This window comes from Podarcis melisellensis (assembly GCF_964234715.1).
Source record: "Podarcis melisellensis genome assembly, chromosome: 1".
Lineage (NCBI taxonomy): Eukaryota > Metazoa > Chordata > Lepidosauria > Squamata > Lacertidae > Podarcis > Podarcis melisellensis.
In genome coordinates, this window is record NC_138528.1 from 21,222,835 (window position 1) to 21,234,143 (window position 11,309).

The 11,309-nt window shown below is 46.3% G+C and overlaps 1 protein-coding gene and 1 long non-coding RNA gene across 2 annotated transcripts; one reads left to right on the top strand and one right to left on the bottom strand.

Annotated features, from left to right (window-relative positions):
• Positions 1-467: 467 nt before the first annotated feature.
• Positions 468-1,864, bottom strand: FAM181A (family with sequence similarity 181 member A). Its single transcript, XM_081914958.1, has one exon. The coding sequence runs from the start codon at positions 1,811-1,813 to the stop codon at positions 902-904; it is 912 nt and encodes a 303-aa protein (XP_081771084.1). The 5' UTR covers positions 1,814-1,864; the 3' UTR covers positions 468-901.
• A 2,280-nt stretch (positions 1,865-4,144) lies between these two features.
• On the top strand, positions 4,145-5,477 carry LOC309373022. The gene is made up of 2 exons (XR_014169760.1): positions 4,145-4,225; positions 5,175-5,477. It is a non-coding gene; the product is annotated as an uncharacterized lncRNA (long non-coding RNA).
• The last annotated feature ends 5,832 nt before the right edge of the window (positions 5,478-11,309 follow it).

Sequence of the window (11,309 nt, forward strand, 5' to 3'; positions counted from 1 at the left end):
TCTTATGAGCAACTTTTGGGGGGCTGCATGCCAGTTGTATATGCCAGTTGGCTGCATTCCAGCAATACAAAAGCCTCATGTTCTTCTACACATGCATGAATCTCCATCCAGGCAACTGAAAGGCATCATTACATTCAATGACACATTCCAGATTAGCTGAAACACTGGAGGGAAGCACAGAGTAGAGCTGTGGTGACCAGAATGGGCTAAGGAGAACCTCCAGGGTCAGACATATTCTGGTAGGCCATATTCAGCCCCAAACCTATTTCAGCCCCGAACTACCTCCTGGTAGGCCATATTCAACCCCAAACATCCCCATCCCTGGCCTAGAGATCAGACTCAACAACTACATGTGGAAAGAACAATTGCCATACATGCAGGAGAAGCAAAGCAGCTCCCTTTCATCTTTCTTTTGCGGACAGGAAGGCAAAAACTTCCCCATCTGAAAGCATTTGAAGGGTGGAAACTCAAAGAAAACAACTCATTGGCTTTTTATTTGCTTTAGTGCCCTTGGTATTTACATGCCAGGAGGAACGCAGTTCTCGTTTGAAGAAGCCCATATTAGTGGCAGTGAAGCCTTGCACTTTCCTTGCACATCCTCTTCTGCAACTGTACGGGGGGAGGAGGAAAAAAAAGGTAGCCAACTCCTGAATAAATTCACCATCATGACTTTTGTTCCTGATGCCTCCTTGGCCAACCCAGCCAGGGGGAGAACGCGGGTGGTCCGTCCTTGCAGGGGTCCGGATTCTCGCCCCACACAAGAGAGGGAGAGCAGAATCAGGCCGGCTATTCTTTCAGGCCTTTGTCCCCGCTCCCTCCATCGCCGGCGAGGCGGCGCTGCGGACGGTCCAGCGAGAGGCGAGGCCCTCGCAAGGCGGCGGCGACTACAGGCCCGCCAGGCCTAGATGTACCCAAAGACGCCGAAGATGGGGGGCGGCGCGGCGGGCTTGGTGGGGATGGGCTTCCACACTACGGGCCGGTGCACTTTCGGGCCTGCCCCGCCGTCGCCGCCCGCCTTGCGGAAGGGCTCTCCCTCCGCGGGCGAGGCCGCGTTTTTCCTCCACAGGCCCAGGCCCGGGAAGGGGCCTACCGGCGGAAGGGAGGCGGCGAGCGGCGGCGCGTAGACGCCGGGAGAGGCTTGCGGTCCGTGGTACTGAAATGGACAGCAGCTCCAGGCGCTCAGCACCTGCGCGGCCTCAGCGTCCGGCCTGCTTCCCGGCGGGCTCTCGGCAGCGCTAACCGTCCCGCCATCCGGGCTTTTTTTACTTTTCTTTGCCTCAAGGAGGGGCAAGTCCTTGGAGGAGGAGGACGACGACGACGGTGACGAGGAGTTGGAAGCGGCTCCCGCTGGGAAGGCGACGCCGTTCCCGCCCAGAGGGCCCGGAGCCGGCCGGGGCTCTTCCCAAAATGAGGCGGGCAGCTGCCTTTTCCTCATGGGCACTTGGTCGGGCCTAGCGGTCGCCTCAGAGACGCCCTGCTGCTGCTCGCCGGGCTCTGCGGCCTTGCAGGCCTTGCTGTCTCTGTCGCCCCGGCCGACAGGAGCCTCGAGGCCTCCTCGCGCTCTCTCCTCAGGCGCTTTCCGCTCCCTGGCGGGCTGAGGCGGCGGCTGCTGCTGCAGGTGGTGGTGGTGATGGTGGCAGCGAGGCAGGCGGGAGTATTTCTGGGAGAAGCGCTTGAGCTGCTTCTGTAGGTACTTCCTATGGTCGACGGAGCGCCGGCACGGAGCCGACTTGTCCAGGGCCGCCTTGATGTCGCTCGAGGCCAAGTTGACGAAGTTGAGGAGAGTCTTCACCTCGCTGTCGGCCGAGGCCATCTCTCACAGCTCCGGGACCGGGGAGGAAGGCCCGTCCATGAAGAGGAGGGATACGGCAGGTGATGATGATGCTCAGGCTAGGCCAGTGGTTCCCAAACTGGGGTCCATGGACCACCCCCAGAGGTCTGCAGAGTGTCTGTGAAAAGGCAATTCAAAATCATGCAGCATCGAGCGAGGATCATTGCAACAGATACAGCAGGCTAATAATAAAAATAAATAAATAAAGCGGCCCCTCCAAGACACTGCAGTTTTCAAGTGGTCTGTGGGAACCACTAGGCTGGGCTAAAGGGGGACGACGAGTCGCCCTTGGCATAAACCCCTGAGGGAAGAGACAAAGGCAGACACGCTAGAGAACCTTTGCGAAGATAAAATGCCCGACACGCACATTTTCACATTTCCCTTTTGCACACACCATGCATTTGGAGCATCTACAAATGCACGTGCCAGGATGGGATTCAGAACATGTGTGTGTCTCCCGTAACGTGTGAAAGTAGAAGGTGGCATCCCTTTTGTTTGTTTTTAGCCACATGCAAAGTGGAGATGCGTTTAGTTTGATGTTAAGAAATGGCATGGATTTGTGCTGCAGGTCTGTTGCATGTACATTAACACACACATGTTCTGAATCCCATCCTGGCACGTGCATTTGCATGTACATTAAAAACCTTTTTATCCTTTCCCGCAAAAGGTTCTGCATATGTTATCTACAGTGTTAAAAAGAAAAAAAAGACTCTTCCCTATTTTGATGTAGTGCTGCTTTACTGACATCTACATGTATACTTAGGGCAAGAGAGCAAAGATGTGCTTTTAGTGTCGCTTATGAAAATGCCCAACATATTGACATGTTCTGTGTCTCACACATCTATTATACATGGTTGTTTTTTTGTGTGTGTGCATGGACACACATTCTTAATGCCATTGATAGCTGCTTCACATAGTTATCCACAAAGCTGTTAAAAGCTCCATTCCGATATCCAATTACAATTGTGTCATGCACACTCACTCTCCTGCACACGCATTCAGGTTACTCTATGCAAAATACAAAAGCGGCACTTGAGACAATAACTTTAGATAAACATGCATTTGGTCCCAATAACTAGCCAAATATAAGTATTGTCTTACATGCTTGTTTCTTCCCATGTAGACTCAGGACCACTGTGAAGGTACTGCTAAACACACATTTCTTTGCAACCCTTTTACAAACTCGCCACTGATGCATACACCCATACCCTATCTGACATATTCCTTCCCCTCTCTCCCAGTCTTACAGTCATCATTTTCTACTACTATGGCCCCACTCGTCAATCTTGTTAGACTGGTAGCATTTAACCATTGATTAGAAATCTATGCATCATTTTCTTGGCACTCGATAAGTCAAACACACACACCCTCCCAGCTAGATTGTCTCTTAAATATTGAGTGTTACTGTAACTCTGTGGTAGAGAAGAAGCTCACCAGCTAATCTTGTTACATAGGTTAGACACTACCAACCTTTAGAGAAGCAGCCGGACCCTGTGAGTGTTTTGCGGCACTTGAGTAAACTGAATGAATATCAAGTCCTTCTAGTTAGGAGGCTTTCTCAGGCCAATCAGAAGCCACTTTGCCAAATACAAAGCATCCCAATCAGGCATTAGGCTCCCCGTTCTCACATTCTTTGCCATCACAAATTGTCACCATGGGGACAGCCACAGAAAGACAGCTAATAAATACGATCATTTCCCTGTGATGCCTACCATTCCCCCCTTTCCAGCCCCCCTGCCCCCCTTTTCTTAAACACAGTCAAACATGATATGCTGAGGATGAGTAAAGCAAGTTTGCTGAGGCCCTTTTCTCTAAACTACTCCAAAGCTGTCTGAAGGCTGGCAGTAGCCATGCTTGAGTAACACTGGACAATGCTAGTTTCGAAGACCTGGCTAGCCTACTTTTTAAACTGTTCTTGATCGGGGCCTCTGCTCTCCCCCCCAATAAAAAATCCACCAAAGGGAGGGTGATGTCAGAAAAAGGTAGGAATGGAACAAATCTCTAAAGAGATGTGCAGATATCCATGGAAAAGGAGCTTGAGCGCTCAAGAATCTTGTCTTTATGTTTGCCCCCTCAATTGAGCCACACAAAAGCTGAATTACCCATTCAAACCACCGGGACAAAAGGATGGAGTTGGATAGTACTCTTGCATCTGTAGTCAAACAGTTAGAGACTTAAATCGAGTCGTCATGATGGAGAAAGAGTTAGACAAAGCCCATAGAATTGCCATCAGCAAACATTTTCCTGTGTCATATTAGTGGGTCTCCATGACTCCCCCTGGCCCAGGGACAATAGCACAAGTTTGCACACTCGACTACTGTCACCCTGCCAACGCTGGCAAGGAGCAGAAACAGGACAATCCTTTAAGGGGAAAGCATGCCCACTGCAGGGAAGGTAAGAAGAGAGGGAAGAAAAGCATGTGAAATGCTAATTGAGCTGCTTCCTTTATTGATTCAGAGTTATGTGAGTCCTCATCCTCCTTGCAGGATTGTCCTTAGGGGTGGCAATAACTTAATAGCATGCTAAACCTGGGAGTCCCACACTGTGTGCTATCCCCACAGAGATCTTTAAGAATAGCGGGGGGGGGGGGAGTGAAGTTACCCTGAATGAATTTCAGAAATGCTAGACATTCAGGAATAAAGCCAGCTTGCAATGTGGTACGTCCACTCACAACTGAGACTGGAGCAGACAGGAGTCCAAGTGTTTTTCAGTCTTAGCACACTGCAGACTTCATGTTATATAAAATTCTGTATGAACACTCAAATACTGATGCTGATCAGGGCACTAGCTTTTCAACCAATGTTTTTTAAAAAAACACAACAGCTCTATATGATTGACTTGAAATTGAAATATAAGAAGAGCTTTAGAAATAATAAGTTAAACTAACATCCAGATCCTAACCTTATTTTTTCAGAAGCAAATTTCATTGATATAAATGGAGCACACTCCTAATTAGCTTACTCCTAATGAAGTTCATAGGACTGTAGCGTTCTATTTTGTGAACGTTTTAGAAAATATACCTAGATTTTGGATAATTAAAATTTATCATCTCCCTTTGAGTCAAAACTGCTTATTTATTTTGATATTTGTCCCCTTAGAGCACTGTGTAGCTGTGAATTGGTTGGCAATTTGTGTAGTTTGGGTTGGAGTTAATTACCACAAATTAAGGGTAAACTCACATAACCTTTTTGGAATGTCAAGAAGTAGGTTGTGCAATTGCATACCGACCCCAAACTGTTGGTGAAGCATTTAATATTTTCTCTCACCATGGAAAAAGAAAAGTTAACTTGAATAATTTCAAATTATGCCAATTGTTACTTTAATGTTCTAATTCCTTTTCCAGCATTTATTTCAACAGCAGTGACCCTTAGCTGGAAGATGCAGTACAGACAAGAGGTTGCTATTTTTGTGAACTTGCTTAGAGCAGTTCTTCTCAACAGTGTCTGGAAGCTAGTCTACACCACCGGATAGGCAATAGATTTGATAACCTTCTGCCTCCCAATTTGAACAGCAATAGACACACCAGCTGCTCATTGCTTCTGACTTGGCTTATGCAAGGGGCCGAGCGTCTGAGATGCCTAATAACGGGAATGCTGTGCCAAAGCCTCTTGCTGTTCACACTGAAGAAAAAAGTCAGTAAGTCTTATCTTTGTGTTCACAATGGCTATACTCTGCCTCCTATAGGGAGCGGGTGGCACTGCGGTCTAAACCACTGAGCCTCTTGGACTTGCTGATCAGAAGGTTGGCAGTTCGAACCTGCATGATGGGGTGAGCTCCCATTGCTCTGTCCTAGCTCCTGCCAACCTAGCAGTTTGAAAGCACACCAGTGCAAATAGATAAATAGGTACTGCTGCAGTGGGAAGGTAAATGGTGTTTCTGTGTGCTCTGGCTTTCATCAGTGTTCCTTTGCGCCAGAAGCAGTTTAGTCATGCTGGCCACATGACCCAGAAAGCTGTCTGTGGACAAACGCCAGCTCCCTCAGCCTGAAGCAAGATGGCTGCCAAACCCCATAGTCACCTTTGACTGAACTTAACCATCCAGGGGTCCTTTACCTTTTACTTTTTTTACTCTGCCTCCACAGTCAGAGTCAATTTGCTTCTGAATAGCAGTTGCTGGAAATCAGAGGAGGGGCATGCTATGTACATTGGAAGAGAGGTGGTAAAAAATCTGTGGTCAGGCTAGAGTTGCAAAGAATGTTACCTCATTTTGAGTTTCAGGTCAAACTTTTCAGTAGGCAGAATTCAGTAGGCAGAAATACGTCCTGCTAAATTACCTTTTGAAATCCCTCTCTTTGCTATCGCTTCACCTTTTTGCTGCTACTTTAGTGTCATTTTTGCCCTGCTTCTGTGATGTCTTTTTTCTGGATTCATACATTCATTACATATACTTCTCAAGCAATCACTGAAAAATCTGGAGCACCATTCAGTTCTGCTGGGGGCGGGGGGGAGAGATGAAAAGCAGTGAATGCTTTTGGCTGAATGAACTCCTGCCCAGAGTCATTGCAAGAAAGTTTAATGACGTACAAGTTTTACAGATCGCAGCAAACTTATGCCAGATCCTGAGTGATTATTAGTAGCAATGTGTATGAAAAAACACCAGTAGAGATGCAATCCCATACTATATTCTTAAGATCACATTCCCTTTTGCATTATTATTTAGGACCTGATGTATTTAATGTTTTAAGACCCCCAGCTAAATACTCCATGCTGCTGCAGAAAGTTGTTCTTGATGTGCCGACATTCCCTCCTTTAGAGACCCCGTTCCCCTGCCGCTGGATGACAATAGTGCAATGGAGTGAAGAGCACAGTTTTCTGAATAAAGGAAACCCTTTCAAGGTCAGACTCAGGTTGAGCTGCACAGGGGTTTTCCAAAGAGGCCACCGGAACCCTTTTGTTCCTCTCTCCTTTAGCCATGTACGTCCCAATGTACATCTGAAAGAAACAATTAACAATAGGGCACTCCTCTTGGAGTTTCTAATGCACTTTGAAGTGCCCACTGAGGAAAGGCATAAGAATGATACATCATTTTAACTGTGAGACTGTCAAAGTCATACAGCAGTTGGAAAAAATGCCTCCACATGCCTTCCCAGCATGCAGACAGGGACCAGCTGTAGAGCCACTTCATATCTGACATGTCACTCTGTTGACAGCTGGCTTCCTGAGTGTTCTGGTATGCGAAGGTTTGAAAGGGGTGGGGAATAGTTCACAAGAGCAAATGCATTTAAAATGCGGCAAACCTTCCTCCTATCTTTCAAAACCTCTTTCTTTTTCTCAAAAGAGGAAAAGGTTGGGTTTGTGGATTTTTGTGTGTGTTTTTTTAAAAAAAACTATTTAAGATGACGTCTTGAGGTTGGCCATCTCCAAATTAAATACAGAAAACGTATGTAGACAGACAGACAGACAGACATAAGACTTAATAAGAAGTCATAGTTGTGTATTCTTTGCTAGAGATGAGAAACTATTCACCCCATGTGCTCAGTTGGTACAAGAGGGTCACCACAGAATGTGACCAGGTTTATTCACTACTTTCTGGGTACCCCAATGCACTCAATGGCTGCTATTAACTTCTTTGAGGGAAATAATGCCTGTACTTGTGGACAAAATTTCAGTGGGTATAAAATGGATGGCTCCACTAATGGAGAACCACATAGAGTCATAAAATGCCTCTGTTGGTAGAGTCATAGGGGTGTATTCCACCATTTTGGGCATCACATGGCAGGACAGAGTCTCAAACAAAGATGTACTCTCCCAAGCCCACATTCCCACCATGTTCACACTCCTGTCTCAGCAATGTCTACAACTGGCTTGATCGTGTCCACAGGACATGCTCTATGGGGAGCTGGCTTCAGGCACCAGGCCCGTTGGAAGACCAACTCTGCATTACAAAGATGTGTGCAAACATGACATGGAGGCTGGCAACACTAACCCCACAATATGGAAATCCTTGCAGGTGATCACAGTGCCTAGAGACGGAGAAGCAAAATCTGCTGGGAGTGTTAAACTAAAGCCATGCATCCTGTCTCCATTGACCTTCATTCTAATGAAATCAACCCCTGGCTAAGCACAGGAACCTCCTGACACTTGGAGAGCGGAGCAGTGCATAATAATAAAGGTAAAGGGACCCCTGACTGTTAGGTCCAGTCGTGGACGACTCTGGGGTTGCAGCACTCATCTCGCTTTATTGGCCGAGGGAGCCGGCGTACAGCTTCTGGGTAATGTGGCTAGCATGACTAAGCCACTTCTGGCAAACCAGAACAGCACATGGAAACGCCGTTTACCTTCCCACCGGAGCGGTACCTATTTATCTACTTGCACTTTGACATGCTTTCGAACTGCATAATAATAAATACTAAAAATAAATGAAATAACTAACAATCTGCTGCCTTTTCATGACACTCAAGATCAGCTGCCTGGGATGACTGCCTCATTCTGTCTAGTGGTAGGGCTGGCCCAGACACCCATTATTTCCGTCTTCTGTACCCCAAATCAATCTGCGGGGTGAAGGGGGGCAAATGCCTTTCCCAGTTTTCATGGGGATCTGTCCCCTGATCACTGAACTACATCACTTTCTTACTAGCCTCATATTAAGCATGTGGCTCACAGTAGGTAAATTATATAAAAAAGAAACAGAAATTAAGCATCATAAGTTAAAAGAGGACATATCAGAGGATGGTCTAGACACTAAAGTCATGTGGCATGCATTTCAGCTGCTGAAGTTTAGCAGGGTCAGGACCCTATAAGCTGCCTGCAAGCTATATGTAAGCTTCTTTGATACCCTCCTTTTTCTTCAAGGATGGATAAATAACATTTAATTTTTGGGGCTCACAGAGACACATTATCATATCCTGCTTGAAATTCAAACCAGGCTGATTGGTACCAGCTAGCTGAGGTTTAAAGTTAGAGACCAGCACTGCAGAACATTCCACTTTTGAGAGTTAAGAGCCCAGCTTGAGCATCCTGTCTTCTTTTGTCTCATGCACCAATCCAAAAGTGCAGAATCTTCTTCCTGTTCAGGAAAGGGTGCAGTTGACTCACCAGCTAAAGCAGATGATAAGCACCCTTCGCCACGGAGGTCACCTGGGCCTTGATGGACAAAGGTGGTTCCAAAAGCACTCATAAACAGCATTCTTGTACTTTCAGAGGAAGTGCAACCCCATCAAGAACACTCAAACCCCCAAATTATGGGACCTGGAAACCACAGTGTCTCTGTCTAAGGCCCATCTACTAGTACCCATCTACTAATACTACAGTGTCTCTGTCTAAGGCCCATCTTACTAATACTACTACTAGTAGTATTTATTATACATGTTACCTGATCTTCACTCTAAGGTCCTGGAGTGGGTTAAGTGCCCTAACAATAAGAGTTCAAAAGCCCACGGAAAAGAGACATGTCTCCAATGACTGTCTAAAGCTGTAAAGAGAGAAAACAGTAAGAATGCCACAACATGAGGCATTATGGCTGTGTGCTTAATATATCCATTTGTTAGCTACTGAAGGGGCAGTTGCTCCAAAGCTTGCCTCTTCCTTTCCCAGCTTCAGCCCTGTATACCTGAAGGAATGTCTCCACCCCTGTTGCTCAGCCCAGACATGGAGGTTCAGCACCAAGGGCCTTCAGTTCCTTCACTGCAAGAAGTGAAACTACAGGGAACCAAGCAGAAGGCCTCTCAAGGATGAAGGGGTGTTCATGGGGTGGGGTGTCAATATTTGCTTTTTCTCAGCTTCTCATTTCTCCAGTCCTAATTTCAGGTAATCCCATCCATTTGCTTCCCCCACTTAAAAGCTTGCACAAAAATTGAATTTGTCTTCTTACACACTTTTTCTAATAAGTGCATTTTTGTACCCAATTTTGCCTCATGTATGCATTTTCATCAGATGCATTTTCAGTAATATGTAATATGTGCATTTTTGTGCATAGATTTGGGAAGTGTGAAATGCAAACTGGACCAACTTCTTTCCCATCCTTATGAGTGAGTGGGAAGCTAAATTGACACTAGAGCTCTCAGTTGATCCAAAGTAAGCTTGTGTCCATAAAACTGGATGGATGGAGAAACTAACAGGCAGTTACATAGATGGATGGATAGATAGATTATACATAGACACACATATAGTTATATATATTTAGTGCAACCAACTCCATTGCTTTTCTGGGGCTGGGTGCAGAGCAGAGTTCACAATCTTGCACATCTCCTCATTGCCTCTCTGTCTCTTCTGCTCTGGAGATTTACATTATGAGCTAAATTTTGAGGCCCATGAGGACGGCATGCAGGGGGAGGGGAGGAGTTGCTTCTACCCAGAAGCCTGCCATTCAGGCAGATGGTGGAATGATTTGATATGAATAGCCGCTGTCAGTCTCATACAGCGAACTTTTCAATTGTGCTTTGCGTTGGACGGCATGTGACTAACGCCATTCTTTTGCAGGCTGCAGGCAGGACACAGCTGTTTCTTTAAGAAAGAAACTGGTTTCACTAATGGATAGAAAATTTATGGCTAAATCATTGGAGGAAATGCACGGCGGCCAACACTGTGCTTACATAATGAAAGCCAACCAAATCCCATAATCGTGGCTGTAACCAACTCTTTTTCTTCTTGAAAGCATGGAGATGTGTTTGTGTGTGTGTGTGTGTGTGTGTGTGTGTAGAATGGAGAGAGTATCTGATCTGAGGTTGAAGCTTGTGCTCATTTTGTAGATTTGCAATCTTAAGCTGCTAAATCTCCCACCTAACATTCTGCATGAGAAACAAGGTTTGGGTTGTTAAAACACAGAGAGAGTTGGACGCTGTTAAAGTGGGAGAGACGGCAAGCCAGGTCCTGGGGGAGGACCATAACTAAGTGGTAGAGCATCTGCCCTGCATGTAGAAGGTCACAAGTTCAATCCCCATCATCTCCAGGTAGGGCTGGGAGATACCTTTGTCTGAAACTCTGGACAGATGCTGTGTAGCCACTGCTGATCTAGATGGATCAATGGTCTAACACAGTATAAGGCAGATTTCCTATGTTCTCCCATTACAGTTCCGCAATGTCTGCTTTATAAAAAATTTCGGCCATTGCTCTCTGCAACCTCGCTACAGTGGAACCTCGGTTTTCGAACATAATCTGTTCCGGAAGTCCTTTCAACTTCCGAAACATTCGGAAACCGAGGATCAAAGGACTGTCAGCAAGTTCAATGGGGAAAATTGAGAAACACACCTCGGAAGCCGTTCAACTTCCGAGGCACGTTAAAAAACGGAAGCATTCAACTTCCAGTTTTTCAGTGTTTGGCTTCCAAAGCATTCGGTAGCCAAGATGTTCAAAAACCAAGGTTTGACTGTACTCTTTTTTCTGTCGCTTCTCCTCTTCACTAAACTGCCATCTGTCAGGTGACTTTCACGTAATGGCACCAATAGGTGCTGCCTTCCCATTGCAAATGGCCAGCCGATGGCACCCTGGTTTGGACTGGGATCATGAGGGGCAAAGAATTAAAACAACTCACCCAGCCCACA

What these genes read in the sequence shown, in the direction of transcription:
- FAM181A (XM_081914958.1), bottom strand. Translation starts at nt 1,813, where the DNA reads ATGGCCTCGGCCGACAGCGAGGTGAAGACTCTCCTCAACTTCGTCAAC.